The sequence below is a fragment of the Daktulosphaira vitifoliae genome, unplaced genomic scaffold (genome assembly GCF_025091365.1).
Source record: "Daktulosphaira vitifoliae isolate Bord-2020 unplaced genomic scaffold, ASM2509136v1 Scaffold_2, whole genome shotgun sequence".
Lineage (NCBI taxonomy): Eukaryota > Metazoa > Arthropoda > Insecta > Hemiptera > Phylloxeridae > Daktulosphaira > Daktulosphaira vitifoliae.
Window position 1 is genome coordinate 36,726,661 of NW_026099573.1, and position 16,722 is coordinate 36,743,382.

Consider the following 16,722-nt stretch of genomic DNA (forward strand, 5'->3'; position numbering starts at 1 on the left):
CACAATCGTTTGCAAATATGAACAATTATTGACAAACAGATCGACGTCCAAGTTATTATGGTTTTTTTTATAATTACACAAAAAGTTACTCCCTAAGAGTAAAAAACGATTTGAAGAGAAATTGAACTTATGGTCAGCCGAAAATACGTTTGTTTGATTTTTTTTTAATGTTCATTGACGAACCATTCATATTTAAACCAATTTCCCGGCAATATTATTTATACTTAATTTAATAGATTGCAACAAATGACAGAATAGAAAATTGAATTACTTTGATAAATTCTGTTTAATGTAAGAGGCACCATAATCAATAATTATTTCAAACTATTTATTATTTTCCAAGCAAACTAAAATGAGATGTGCCCAAAAATTTGAAAAATCTTGACGCCTCGTTGTAAATCATCATTTCTAATTCAGGTCTTGAATTAAATAACAATAATGTTCAGAGCTTTATTGTTATTTTGAATTATTTTAAATAAGTATTTAAATTTAATGTAATTATCAATTGTTTCTTCAATCTTGAAAATTACTACTACTATATTATAACAATTATTTTCTTAAAATAACGAGTTGAATATACTTGTCACCAAGTAAGCTGGTGCCATTGTTACATTCAAAACATTTATTAATTTTTTATGATTTACATTGGAAATCGCTCATTTTTTGTATCTGAGATGAGCAACATGATGTTGTTAATTTACTTACTAGGTGAAACCGAAATGATAAAATCAATCCACAAATAAAACAATAATAAATTATGCATTAAATTTAAATAAAAAATAAACTCGAAAGATTTTGTATCTGTTTAATTAAAAACGAAATACAAAAAGGTTAAGGTAACTGTAATATATTACCCAATTTTTTTCTTTAAATTGAAATATTTAATTTTGTATCATTTACAAGAAAAAAGTATAAAAAAAAAATCCCAACATCTTTATTTGTTCATAAACTAATGCATATATTCACAAAATTAATTAACAATATTGTACGCTTATAAAAGTTACCGAATTCTTTTGTCTGTGCAAATAATTTTATTCATCTAAATTACGATTATTGATTTCCTTGTTAGATTTATAATCAATATTGTGTATTTTCATGAATTAGTTCATTTTGTACTTTGTCGATCACATTTTTTTCGAAAATCTTATCGCTTTTCTTGAAAATTTATATAAAAAATCACATAAAATTATTATAGTATAACATTGTAATAGACGCTCAAATTCTTAAAGTATAATGATATCTGACAGTGATTAAAATCACTATAAAAAAAAAAACGCTTCCACGCAAATCTTTAAATAGTGTTTAATTTTAAAAAATTGGTGGATTATTCTAAAAGCTACGTGATCTGCTATTTCTTTATTAATATCCTGATTAAGATAAAGTATGTCGAATAAAAAAGAGATTATTAAAAAATATTATTTCTTATAAAAAAATTGTATTGATCCATATATTTTTCAAAAAGTTATAGCATAATAAAGTTAAAAATGTAAAAAATAATATCGAGAATTTTCACACAAAAATAGCATTCGGTAGCCATTTTCACCACGAAGACAAGTCCAGAGGTTAAAATTTTTTTTTTTTTAAATTAAAGAATATTACATTAGCATTAATTTAAGATATATATAAAAGTGTCAGACCTTCCGGAACGTTTTCAAAAATTAAATTGAAAAAGTTAATTTTTTGTAAAAAAATTGTCATTTTAAATCCCTCCTTGTGGGCAGGTAAAGGGTTAAATCTATAAAAAAAAATATACCAAATGATAGGTAAAGACATCAAGCAATTTTAAAAAAAAAATTACATTGATTTGTTCATTTTTGAAAAAGTTATGGCAGTTTTAAGTAAAAAAATTGAAATATTTTCGAAAATTAGCAATTTTTAAATTCGTAATTTTTTTTTTGAGGGTTTCCCCCATTTACGGGGAACGAGGGAAATTTTTACAATTTTTGAGGGTAATGTCTTCGACTAGATACGATTTGTGATCTTTTGACGTACTGTTGAAAGAAATCAGTTCGGTGAGAGCTGAGAAAAAGTGATAATAGACACAATAAAAACANCATACTGTTGAAAGAAATCAGTTCGATGAGAGCTGAGAAAAAGTGAAAACAGACACAATAAAAACATTATAATAAAACCAATACCTTCTCAGCTTCGCATCGAATCTAAAAACTGTAGCACAACGTGGACGAGGCATAGTTGAGACAGATATGATGATATCTGACTGTGATTAAAATAACTATCATAAAAAACGATTCAAACAAAATTTATAGATAGTGTTTAATTTTAAGAAATTGATGCATAATATCAAAAACAAAATAAACTCCTATTTCGTTATTTGTATCCTGATTACAAGTATTATGGTATATAAGTATAATATCTTCTTCTTCTTCTTCCTCGCCTTAATCCCAACTACTTTGGGTCGGCCACTCTTATCCTAAACCTCCACTTGACACAATCTCTCACATCATCTACGCACACATCAACAGTCCTGATATGGCATTTAATATCATCTCTCCGTTTTTTTTTTTTTTGGTCTTCCTCTTCTATCTCTTTTTCCTTACCGAATCTTGTAGAATTTATCTCAAGTAAAAGCTCAAATTATAAACAAGATATTGGTCACTAATATAAATTACTGATTTTTCTAAAATATATTTATGTTATTAAAATACAATACAAACTTGTTTGATTTATTATTTGGGTCTCTAGTATATGAAAACGAAAAACACTTAACGTCGGTATTGTTTGGCGACAGTGACCACCGGAGGTTCCGCACTCTGTGAAACGATTATTATGGTACGTTTTATTTTGACTGTTGAAATTACTGTATTTTGTGTAACGAATACAATATTTTTTTTATGTACTCTTATTGCGCCTTTTTAATAGAACATTATTGAAGTTTAATGTATTTTGTTGAAAAAATCGTTTGTTATTTAAATTTTTATCTTGTTTTTAGAAATATTTTTAAGGCACTTTTAAGACTAATTTTTTTGATGTGGTGTCATTGCCAGCTCGAATAAGAGGTCTTACAGAGATAAATATTTTGCATAAGTCAAATAAGGGATCTCCTTTGTTACTTGTTAGTACAAGTTAATAAACTTGTCATGAATTAGTCTAAGATTAAGTCTTTGACCGGCTTTGAGTCGAACTTTGAACTGTTGGTGTCGGTAGCTACAACCTTTTAGTAGTGCAAAATGTACCTTTTGATTGAGATGGAACTACCTTTTAAAAAATCTCAAGTAGAATGTTATGGATTATTAAATACTTTAACTAAGCTCGGTAGTAAGGAGACAGTTGTTTTAGTATTTATTAATTAAATGTATACCAAATTATATGACATGATCATTTATACAAATCAATCAAATACGGAGTATTATAAAATGATGGTTGATTTTTTCGTGTACTAAAAAACACTTTAATAGTTACGTGATCGAAATCGTACTATACTTTTTTATGTATAAAAATAATTTAAAATATTGTCAATTCCCATTGAAAATATGTCATTTATAGAATGGCGCAAGAAAAATTATATTGAATTTACAATATTTTTTTTATCACACAAAAATAGAGAAAAAGACTCATAAATCATTGAATGATAAAACTATGATATTTGTGAAATAAAATACGGTAAGTGTTTGAAAAAAATTAAACATCAGTGGCGCAACAATAAAATAATTTGGCGGGAGGAGTTATTACTTTTTTATTTAGTAACAAATCTTATTTAAGGTTTCACTCGGTTTTGTTTTAATTAGAAATAAAGATCAATTGAAATGGTATGTTCAAAAACCATTTAATTTATTTAATTTCCGTTGAAATGTTTTTTTTATTTTGAAATAGCTATTTTTCATAACGGATCGATAACAATTTCAGGACAACTGCTTTCTACAAAATTTAGAACAACATTGAGTTACTAGATTTTAATACAGTGTGTTGAAATGTAGTGGGGGTGGGTTGATGTAGTTTGACTTGTGTATATATACTGCACATATACACACTTTGTGTAACTTGTAATGTTTGTAACTCGATAATTACTTGGCCTAAAATTGTTATTCACCCATCAACATTTTTTGTAAGAAAAAGTCGAACAATGACTATTTTTAAATAAAAAAAAAATAATAAAAAACAATATTTTTACTATCATATTTTTATTAGTGATAAACAGGACTGAATTATAAACATTTATAAATTTTGTTTAGGTAATCAAACATACCATAAGTCAGTACAAATTTTTACTAACTGACTAAAAAACTTAATGATGTGTTTATCCAAAATTAAAGTTTTGGAGAAGATTAAGGGTGTTAATGCACTGCTAACAAGAAAAATATTTCTGCGTTACTATATAATCCAACGACAAAGTTGCACAAGTTTGGGGCACATCAAAGTGCCTAAAACAAAACCTGTAAATGTACATAATTCACAGCCATGGTGTTATAATACATACACCACTCATAATTCTGTAGTTTTTAAGAAAAGGATTGACGTTTTGCAATGTTCTCAAATTCATGTTGTAGGCATAGAATGTTTTTTATTAAAATTGTCACCGCATAAAGATCACCGATAATTTTACTGAATAAAATTACTGAATTGAAATTAGTTATGTAACATAATTTTTGCGATAGCCTAATAATTGATGGTATTAAATTAAATGTTAAATGTTAAAAAAAAAAATGAACATGATTATAAATTCTCAAGTATTATCATTTTTGAAAAAGTTATGGCAGTTTTAAGTAAAAAAAATTGAAAAAATATCGAAAACCTACGATTTTTAAATTTGTAATTTTTTTTGACATTTCCCCCATTACGGGGAACGAGAGAATTTTTTTCAATTTTTGAAGATAATGTCTTCAACTAGATACTATTTGTGATCTTTTGGCGTATCGTTGAAAGAAATCTGTTAGATGAGAGCTGAGAAAAAATGGTTACAAACACAAAAAAAAAACACATCATAGTAAAACTAATACCTTCTCAGCTTCGCATTGAAGCTAAAAACAATTAAAAAATGCAGATAAAACATTTGTTTTAAATAGTTTTAATATGAACCAATTTATAAAACTTAAAATTATATATTAATTAATATATAATAATTTTAAGTTCTTAAAATATTATTGATTTTCGAAGATGATCTTCTGTTATCACATTGTAGTCGTGTTTAACAAGACGTATATACATCAACAACACTTGTAAAATGTTTAAATAATTGACAGAATTATCTAATAACACAAATAGAAAAAAAAATTAATGATAATATAAAATATAATATTGTTGTAATAATGAATTTGTTTAAAACGTTACTGTGGGTTTTCGCAAATAATATCAAGAGCTGTAAAAATTTTATTTTATCACATCCGACTTTAAAACTATCATCATTTGAAATTGTTGTCAACATTTCTATATTAAATTCGCATTTATTTTCCTTGTCGTACCTTTCAAATTCTTTCACGACATTTAAAACAGCTTGATGCGGAAGAAAAACGACCTGTTTTACAAGATATGAATTAAAATAAGTATGTTTTATATCATATTACTATTGAAAAAAACATTACACCAATATTTGGATTTGAAACATTATTTGAGACGTGCAACACGAAATATTTAAGTTGGAAATTATATGTTCCTGTAAACAAATTATCAGCTGACAAATATGACGAATAAATGAAATCAAAAAGTTTAAAACAAAAAATAATAACTTGTTTTCTATACAGTTAATTACTTTACTATAATTAAGATCAATATTTTTATTATTATTAACAAAAAACCAAAAAATTAAAAACAATATATTTTAATGAAAATCGATAATCTTCGACAAAAAAAAAAATGAACTATAATAAGTTATAATTGAAAAAAATAAAATAGAATATGCTGCTATACAGAATAATTTAACACTTAACACTTTTTTATTTGAAATTGAACTTATTTTCTAAAAAAAAAAGAAATCAAATTAAAAATATTAAATTATTAAACATTACTATTTTCGATAAATGAAAAAAGTGGAATTTTGAAAAATGAGGTTAAAGAATCAAAACTGGCTTGACTCATATTGTTAACTTCCATACAATTTTTAATAAGTATTAACATGTCCTCTTGAAGTATACTCTGTAAATTTCAATTTCATAGTTAAATGATTGTATTTCTTTCTCTGCAATGTTTGTATGTGTGTTACTTAACACGATTACTCCACTCCTACTAGACCAATTTTACTCAAAGATACGTCAAAAAATCAAAAAACGTATCTTAAGATGAGGCTACCAGTATCATCATTTTGAGAAATTCTCCTCAACCCCTTTACTATAGTGAAATGTTCTAAAAAAATACAGTTGTTATAAAACAGTCTATGTTGCTATTTTTAGTTTTAGCTTTGATGCAAATGGTGAGAATATATTAATTGATGTCTTTTTTCTATAATTTTCTAATATTTTTAAAATTTTAAAATCATTATGTGTTTACTTAAGAACAATGTTGGAACATACACAAAATTAAGTAAATCTAATTAACTTGTAGTAAAAATAAGACTTTTGACATCAATGTCTATTTTCAAGTGTGTTGTTTTCATTTTGACGTTCCCCAAATTATTAAAAATGAAAAAGAAAAAAATAATTGAACAAAAAAACACAATTAAAAAAGAACTAAATCTTGGAGTAGAAATTTTTAGTTCAATTATTATTATTATTATATTATAATCAACGCCAAGCGGCTTTTACAAAATTAACAGACAATAAAAAATTGGACAACAGATAACAACTTAATAGACACATAACTTATACTGACTTAATATTAGAGGGAAAAAAAGACATGGTAAATAATAAATAAAATATACATGGTGTAAATTGTATAAAACAGGATGTGAGCACTTCGTACTATAAATGGTTTAATAACATATTTTATTTTTTGCATTATACATCGTCCTTATAAGTGGAGCATTCCTGGAGAAGTTAGTTTTATTGGTGGGGATATAAAAATTACACTGAAGCCTAGTATTACTAGGATTCCGAAAACATAGTTCTCCAAGAAGCCTGGGAGCATCAACTTGACCTTCGATCAGACGCTGAATAAAAGAGATACCAAAATTATCACGCCTAACAGAAAGAGGAACAAGTCTCAGAGCTTGACTTACTGGCTCGTATTCATGTGGTGGATGAGGAATGTTGAGGCAATAACCGGCGAAACGCATAAAACTACTTTGTACACGTTCGATCCGACAGATATCAACTGCGGTATATGGTGACCAAACAATAGACCCATATNCCGACAGATGTCAACTGCGGTATATGGTGACCAAACAATAGACCCATATTCAATAACCGACCGGACTAGTGCACTATAGAGAGCTAAAAGGCACTCGGGAGAGCTGAAATTGGTTGAGTGACGTCTTATAAATCCCAAAACCCGAAAAGCTTTGCTGGTTGCATAATCAATATGAGGGCTGAAATTAAGGGAAGGTACAAATAATATGCCTAAATCATGGACCTGATTAACACGCTGAATAGATATACCATCAAGCTTATAGTCAAAAGNTAAACGCGCTGATTAGATATACCATGAAGCTTATAGTCAAAAGATATCACTGACTTGGAACGAATGAAAATATAATTTAAATGCAGAAGTATTATTTTATTTATTTATATTTACGTTAACAAACTATTAAATGTATGAAACTGGCTTGCGTTAATTTCATTAATTTAAAACTGTGGTTTAAAATCATTTACCTGTGTACCAGAAATAAAGTATAATGTTGTTAATAAACTAAAAAGTTTATAATGCATCTTGTTAAAATGTTTTTAAGTTTCAAAATATTTTAAGTTAGTTATAATTGATATAGTTGTTTAACTTATTGAAAATACTCAAAATTTAAGTTTTTTGTGAGCTGTTATTTTATAGCTAAAACTGTGTCGAATCGATAGAAAAATATATTTTTAACCATGATCATATTTTAATTTTAAAAAGACAAGATAAATATTCTTTTTTTCGACAGATGTATTGCTTCTATACAATAATAAATATGTTATGTTTAAATATTTTGCGTCATGATATTTAATATCGATACATAACTAAGAAGCTATTGTTTTTTTCCTGTCAAGTTTTACTTTTAAAACTTATTTTAAACTAGTGATAATATAATGCACTTTGAGATGAATAAATTACCTGAAAACTTAACTTTTCGGAGATATGAGCCATTAAATAAAAAAAATCATACAATTTTCGATAAAAATTGTTGATTTTGTTAATTATCGCATTGAGCGGAAATTCTACAACATTATAAAATATATCAAATTAAAGATTATTTAATGATCTATACAATTAACATATGAAAGTCGTTCCGAATACTTGCCTTATATGATTAATCAACATCTAAATACGAGAACAGTGTAATTTCGGATGAATTAAAGATAATTTTGTATTTAATTTTTTTCAAATAAGTTTCAAAGCGTTTTATGACAGTGATTTTAATCTCTATTAAATATTAACCAATACTAATCATAAAATTTAGCTTCATTTCGTTATACTCCAACTTATTTTAATTTGTTTTTTTTTTTTTTTTTTTTTACTGCAAAAAATTCGTATTATGTTTTAAACTGCTAATAATAATATATATTTGTGTAGTTATTTACCAATTTTTTTACGCGCATATAGAAATAAAATTTGAGGCCAAAATATTTGCAATATGATATACATGATGATTTTTTATAACTCATGAAAAAACTTTAAAAATATAACATATAAAATTATTTTTTCTTATGTGAAATTAATAATATCTATCGTTCTATAATTTCCAAAAAAAAAGATTATTCATATCCCTCTCTTTTCCCTCATAATGTTATTAGATTTAGTTTTTCTAATGAAAAATTATATTTTTAATCAATTTAAAAACTAGTATATGATATATCTAAGTATATATAATAAAAATTGGAATAGTATTTCGAAAATAATTAAGTCTCTTATTTAAAGACTCTGGTGATCCGCACTACTCATTTCGCTTAGTTGTAGAAAGCTAATATATTTTAAAATACTAGTCTAAAAGTTATTATGAACCAATAATTTTCTTTGATAGATAATTTTCTAGTTTATAAGTTGATTCAATATGTAAGTTTCCATTAAAAAATCTGAAGTTATAAAATGTTAAGGGATAATAATAGAAATGGGATACTATCAATATTTTTTATAAGAAAATGTTATATAATGTTTTATGTTTTGAAACATATTACCTGAGTCATATTTAAACTAGCACTATAATTTAGTTTTTAATGTTTTATTTACAGGATAATAAGATACTTTTCAAAACCAAAGCATTTTTTTTAGTTTTATTTAGTTTCTATAATATTTTTCTTAATTTATTAATCATGAAGTATTTTTTATGGTATTTTAACATTTTTTTCAAACAAAAACATACATAATTAAATAGTTCATTTCATAGATAATGATATAATTAAGAAAATTATTGGTAGATAACAATTTTTAGACAAATATTTCAGAAGTTATTGACATTAATATACATAGGCGGGAGGTGAGACGCAGATGCGGAATAACTTGTTAAGAATAACAACACCTACGTCTTACCTCACTTTTAAAGTGCTTTATTTTTTATATAGTTACAAAAAAATTACTTAGATATTTGAAAATTGTTTGAATTAGAATACTTAAAATCTTAAATATATCATTGTGCACCTGTTTTTTCTATTTGTCTTTTGTTCAAAAATTTTTTTAAACATACAATGATATTGTTTTATGTTTGCCTTATTGACTTTTTTAAAGATAACAGATTCAGGTTACTCCTGTAATATTAACTAAAATTTTATAAAGAGGCAATATATTTTATTTTAAATAGAAAATAAATAGGTTTAACTGTTCTTACTGAATTGATTTTGCTTAAGGACACGTCAAAAGATTACAGAACGTATCTAGATAAAGTTATCAGTAGCATAATTTTGAGAAATTTCTTTCAATTCAAGTAATAAATTGAAATGTCCCCAAAAAAAATTACAGTTGTTATAAAACAGTGTATGTTGCTATTTTTAGTTATAGCTTTGATGCAAAAGCTGTGAAGATATTAAATTTACTATGATGTCTTTTTTATTATATATTGAATTGGCATTTTTGAATATTGGACGGAAATTTATTGTGATATTTTTATTGACAATACTTCAAACATTCGTCTTTTTACGACATAATTTTTAATAATCCAATCATAAACAAGGTATTGTAAGGTCTTAAAAATTTTTTACGAACATTTACGGCAAGTTTAAAACTAAATTAAATTATAGCTAATTTAATACACAAATATACTATGTAATTAAAAAGCAAGGTCGTTTTGGAGATATATATTCTTTTTGAGTATTCGTCTTCCAAAGTCAAAAATCTTGTAATTTTTGGATGTGTTAATTTTTTTTTAATTTGATTCAATTACTCATAATTGAATACTAGGGACTTCCAAATCATATAACAATTATTTCTTTTCAATTTTTGATAATTTTCTAATAAACTTGAATTTTGTAAACTTACATCAAATTAAAACTTTTTCAATTCACATTAAGATAAAAAATAAAAAAAACCCAGCACAGGGGGGTCGTGGCACAGTGGTGACGTGGTATATATGGATCAAGTATAATGATATCTGACAGGAATTAAAATCACTATCAAAAAAAAACGCTTCGATGCAAATCTTTAGATACTGTTTAATTTTAAAAAATTGGTGGACTATTCCAAAAGCTACATGATATGCTAGTTCATTATTAATGTCCTAATTAAGATAAAGTATGTAGNTATGCTAGTTCATTATTAATGTCCTAATTAAGATAAAGTATGTAGAATGAAAAAGGGATTATTAAAAAATATTATTTCTTATAAAAAAATTGTATTGATCCATATATTTTTCAATAAGTTATAGCATTATAAAGTTAAATATAATATGAATAATAAAATTGAGAATTTTCACACGAAAATAGCATTCGGTAGCCGTTTTCACCATGAAGACAAGTCCAGAGGTCAAATTTTTTTTTAGCTTCGATGCGAAGCTGAGAAGATATTGGTTTCACTATGATGTGTTTTTTTTTTCTTGGGATTGTTACCACTTTTTCTCAGCTCTCACCGAACGGATTTCTTTCAACGATACGTCAAAAGATCACAAATCGTATCTAGTCGAAGACATTACCCTTCAAAATTGAAAAAATTTCCCTCGTTCCCCGTAAATGGGGGAAACCTCCAAAAAAATTACAAATTTAAAAATCGCTAATTTTCGAAATTTTTTCAATTTTTTTTACTAAAAACTGCCGTAACTTTTTCAAAAATGATCATATCTATATAATTCTTTTTTTTATAGATGCTTGATGTCTTTATCTATCATTTGGTATATTTTTTTTTTAATTTGACCTTTTTTCTGCCCACAGGGGAGGATTTAAAATGACAACTTTTTCACAAAAAATTAACTTTTTCAACTTAACTTTTGAAAATGTTCCGGAAGGTCTGACACTTTTATATATATCTTAAATTAAAGCTAATGTAATATACTTTAATTTGAAAAAAAAAAATTTGACCTCTGGACTTGTCTTCACGGCGAAAATGGCTACCGAATGCTATTTTCGTGTGAAAATTCTCGATTTTATTATTTATATTATATTTAACTTTATAATGCTATAACTTATTGAAAAGTTTATGGATCCACACAATTTTTTTATGAGAAATAATATTTTTTAATAAACCCTTTTTCATTCGACATACTTTATCTTAATCGAGATATTAATAAGAAACCAGCAGATCAAGTAGCTTTTGGAATAAAACACCAATTTTTTTAAAATTAAACACTATCTAAAGATTTGCATCGAAGCTAATAAAACGGAAATTTCCAGCAGTTATTTGGCATTAAAATCAACAATTATACAATTTTCTGCAAAAATAACTCATTTTAATGTGTTTTGCATATCAATGGAACGTTTACAGTGTTCAAAAATCAAAGGATTTTAGAACGCTATACGATTGAATGGAGAAATACGTTTATATGTCTCATTTTAATAAAAAATTGACTTTTAAAGTCAGATATCATGTAATTTTTGTTGAATTTGTTAATTTGTTACGCATAATACTAATTGAAGCATCTTACAACAGTTACTGTCAATTATTAATCAATACTAATTTAAAAAGTACCTCAACTCCTTACATTACATTCTGACTGTACTTAACTTGTTTTAAATTTAATAATAGAAGACACGTATCATTGAATATAACCCAAATGGTCGTTTAAAAAATATATTTTATTCGTTACCAACGTTGATTCTTAATAATACGTCATAATCCTGAGCAGACTTCAATTTCTAATCTTGGAAAACATTTTCACCCCGAATGGAAGTGATTAAGGGGAGACTTTGGGTAATCATTATTACCACAATAAGCAAATGATTCATATACAAATATTTTTCGAGAAATTAAATTTTAATTGGACTCCTTAAATGTTCACAATTTTTACCAAATTTCCCTCTATGTCCTTATTTTAGTTGAGCTCTGAAGCCAAAAATTATTTTTTTAAAGGGCTGAATTTAGTGCTAGTAAGTTTATTTAACTCAAAGTAACAAAATAATGACGAAGTTTTTTGAATTTAGTAATTTGGCAATTCGATTGCATAATATTTAATTATGAGGAGTGAAAAAATGAGTTAGTCATTTGTTTTAAACATTTTATTAAAAATACGTTTTAAATCAGTTAATATAATAAGATGAAAATAATCAACTGAATTCATTTTATGAAAACTATGCTCGCACACAAATATCGTTTAATATTAACAAACAATTATAAGACAAACACAATAAAATTATTTTAGATAGATATGTCTAAACATAATTTTTCTTTATTTAGTGTTACTTTTATTAATAATTTTAAAAAGGTCATAGTTTTTTATCCATTTCTTCTTCTTCTTCTTCTTCCTCGCCTTAATTCCAACTACTTGGGGTCGGCCACCCTTATCCTAAACTTCCCCTTGACACGATCTCTCACATCAGATGTCCTCATATCGGATTCAATAACATCTCTCCATCTTCTTTTTGGTCTTCCTTTACCTCTTCTTCCGTCAACATTTATTTCTATTACTGTTCTTACAGTTTCCGGTTGTTCTCTCCTCATAACATGAACAAACCATCTAAGTTTATTTTCTCTCATCTTATCCAAGATTGACGCTACACCTATACTCTCTCTTATATGCTCGTTCCTTATTCTATCTTTTTTAGTCACTCCACTCATCTATCTAAGCATTCTCATTTCTGTTACACTCATTCTCTGCTCTGCTTTCTTATCAACCGCCCAACACTCCGAACCATACATCATAGCTGGCCTTATTACAGTTTTGTAGAATATACCTTTCAGCCTCATTGGAATTCTTTTATCTAATTCTCTACTTCTACCAGTTAATGTTCCAACATTCTAAGTACCTATTCTTACTTTTTATCTATCTTTCTCCCTTATACACGAGTTAAGACTAGAGTTAAGTGTTGATGTCCCCACACCGTTGACATTACAAGCGTTGGGTATACCTGTACACATGACTGGTGTAACAGCTACCGCACAAGTTGTCCGGCTGGTATCGAACTCTTTATTCCTTCGGCCTTCTCCGTTTTTAACTACTTTCTGTTGTGACTGCGTACATCCGAGATGGAACAATCCGCTTATTTCCATTTGTTTTTATCCATTTATTTTATTAATTAAATTATTGTTGATATTTTCAGTACAATGTATGATTATTTCATTTACAAGTATGCCCTGAAATTTTATTATTTTGTTTTCGAATTTAAAAATGCTCCTTAAAAAATAACTTGCTAATACGCTATAAATAAAATTAATATACGTAATATAAGATGATTACTCAATTACATGCTATTATAAATTATTATTTCCAAAATATGAAATGTGTTTTAATAAAGTGGTAATCTTTAAGCAGTTGGTAAAAATGTATTTTTATTCTTTTTTATATAGATAACACGAATAAAAAAATCAATTATTATTAATTATTATCAAAATATGATTAAAAATATTTTTTGCTATTGATTCAATGTAATTATGGCTATAAAATAACAACTCATAAAAATCAAATCACTTACATTGTGATTATTTTCAATAAGTTAATCAACTTTATTAATTATAACTAATCTTTAATAATAAAAAAAAATTGTAACACTACAGAAAGATGAATTTTAAAGTCTTCACTTTTATAACAACATTATTCTTTATTTTCGGTAAACTGGTAAGTGATTTTTAACCAAGATTTTTATAGTTTTATGAAAATACATATCAAAATATTCCAATTCTTATTAAAATTTAAGCAAACTACTATGCTCGATGATCAAATTCTCAAAGAATGTATCGAAGCCTTCGACAAAAATATAATTAACCAAGAGAAATTAAATAAGTTGATGGAATTAAATAGCATTCCTATTTTTAAACCTACGTCTATAAGTAATATCAAATAAATTCCAATAGTATATAAAAAAATGTAATTTTATTAGCATGTAAAACATTTTGAATTTTTTTTTTTGTAGCACCAGGTATACAAATTAAAGAATACTTGTTACATATCTCAGCCAATAATAAACCAATCTCAGGTTTTTATGTAATTATAGATTTTAGTCTAGTACACTTTACCAAGAGTAGATATTAATACATTTTACGTTTAATAGAGCGATAGAATATTTTACAATAATGTTGTGAAATACATTGAAACTTTTAATAAATATGATAAAAAACAAACGGGTATATGTTAGTGCAAACGACATCAAAGCTGTCTTTGAGAAAGAATTTAGTTCATTAGAAAAAAAAGATTACATTGAGAAAAATTTATTAATATTAGCTAAAGGTAACTTCATAATTCCCATAATAAGCCAATTAATAGAACTATGTACTTTTTTTAAGATGGTGGTGAACTCAACTATGCTCAAATATTGAATGAAATGCAAGACAGCGTAGTTTGTTATAATATGACTGTATAAAATCATAATTTTGGATATATATCAATTGTGAACTAAATAATGTAAAAAATTTTTCTGAAAATAAATAAATGTATCAAACAAAAATTGTATTTGTTATGTAAATTAAAGTGAAAATAATTTTTTTGATTGCATTCTATAAAACTCAATCATTAGTTTTTCAAAAATTTATATAGTGCAAATTTACTGGCTTACAAGGAATTTTCATCCGAGACCGAAATATACTTTTCTAAACTCATTTTTGGTCCGATTTCAAATCTGAAATTAGAGTTTCGCATATAAATAATAACGAAATCCTTCTAATTAATATAACAAAAATGTATGTTTGATTATTAGGTTACGTAAGAATAATCAATAAATATATTATAATTAAAAATAAGTTGAAAAAGTTCTTTTTGCTTTATGCATTTTTAAGTTTTGAACCTCCTGTGTATAAAGGAAAATGGTCCGGTATAAAAAAAAGTATGTCGCTTAAAATATGTATATAAATAGTATTTATCATAAAATAAGTGTAATGATCCATAGATTTTTCTAAAAGTTATAGCAAAAGTTAAAGTCAAAAATATAAAAAAGGAATTTTATTATTAACTTTAATGTCTGTTTTCACCATGAAAAAAAAATATAGTCGTAATTTTTTTTTTTTTTCATAATAAAGTATATTACATAAGCTTTAATGTAAGATATATATATTAAAGTGTTAGTATTTCTGGAACACTTTCAAAAGTTAAATTGAAAAAGTGAATTTTTCGTGAAAATAGTAAACAATAATAATAATCGATAAATATATTTTAATTAAAAATAAGTTAAAAAGAAAGCAGTATTTCCGGAAAACTTTGGGGGATTTTCACCATTTATGGAGAACGAGGGAACAATTATTCATTTTTGAGGATAATGTCTTCAACTAAATACGATTTGTGATCTTTGGACGTATCGTTGAGAAAAATCGGTTCAGTGAGAGCTGAGAAAAAGTAGTGACAGAAACAATATATATATATATATATATATACATATTATATATTATATATATAAAAAACACATCATGGTAAAATTAATACCTTCTGAGCTTCGCATCGAAGCTAAAATATCTGAAATCCTAATTTCTAGAAATTATCGAATATTAAATCCAAATATCATACATTCGTTAATAATAGCTGATTTTGAAATATTTTGCACAATAACGTAATATCTTAATCATTAAAAACAAAATCATATTTAGAAGTTTTGTGTACTATACTATTAGAAAAAGAAAGACGTTTCAAAAGTCGATTGTCTATGAGTAAACGGCTTTTTTAGGTCAAAAATCGTGTAATTTTTGGTAAATCTGATGAATTTATTAAAAGGTATATTTTAAATACGCATCAAAGGTTTTGTAATTTTATCATTGATCAATAATAATCTCAAAAACTTGCTCAAGTCCATTGCGCTATATCCCGACTATACATTTTTTTCATTACATTTTTAAAAAAATGTCTAGATTTACCAGTACTGAATACAAGGTGAAACAGTTCTATCTAACAACTCTTATAACTTTTGATACAATTGACATTTTGCTATAATTTTTTAAAAATTATTTATAAGTTCTTAGACCACAGTAAATCATATTTTTTACTATTTGTTTTTAATAACAAAAATATTAAAAACAATTTTTTCGTAGATTTTAAAATTGCTGTTTTCTAATGCTTTTCCTAAAAAAATGAATTAATGGTTCGATAAAAGTTCATAGAGTGGGTGGGTACAGCTTGTGAAAATTTATATCGCGTCTTCCGGCCCCACT

At 25.8% G+C, this 16,722-nt stretch overlaps 1 protein-coding gene across 2 annotated transcripts; it reads right to left on the reverse strand.

Moving 5' to 3' along the window:
- Positions 1-5,004: 5,004 nt before the first annotated feature.
- On the reverse strand, positions 5,005-8,442 carry LOC126899287 (uncharacterized). Of its 2 annotated transcripts, XM_050674037.1 has the most exons (6): positions 8,321-8,442; positions 8,134-8,237; positions 5,961-6,087; positions 5,538-5,608; positions 5,287-5,470; positions 5,005-5,204 (listed from the first exon to the last, which is right to left on the reverse strand). In XM_050674037.1, the coding sequence occupies exons 2-6, from the start codon at positions 8,164-8,166 to the stop codon at positions 5,089-5,091; spliced, it is 531 nt and encodes a 176-aa protein (XP_050529994.1). In that variant the 5' UTR covers positions 8,167-8,237; positions 8,321-8,442; the 3' UTR covers positions 5,005-5,088. The 2 variants fall into 2 exon arrangements, with proteins under 2 accessions (XP_050529994.1, XP_050529993.1); XM_050674036.1 differs by lacking the exons at positions 8,134-8,237; positions 8,321-8,442 and adding an exon at positions 7,698-7,855 and having other exon boundaries at positions 5,007-5,204.
- Between the last annotated feature and the right edge of the window lie 8,280 nt (positions 8,443-16,722).

Coding starts and splice junctions, on each gene's coding strand:
- LOC126899287 (XM_050674036.1), bottom strand. CDS start 7,754: ATGCATTATAAACTTTTTAGTTTATTAACAACATTATACTTTATTTCT. Junction 6,088..7,697: donor ACTTTATTTCTGGTACACAG/GTAAATGATTTT, acceptor TGAAATTTACAG/AGTATACTTCAAGAGGACAT. Junction 5,471..5,537: donor TTTCAAATCCAAATATTGGT/GTAATGTTTTTT, acceptor CTTGTAAAACAG/GTCGTTTTTCTTCCGCATCA.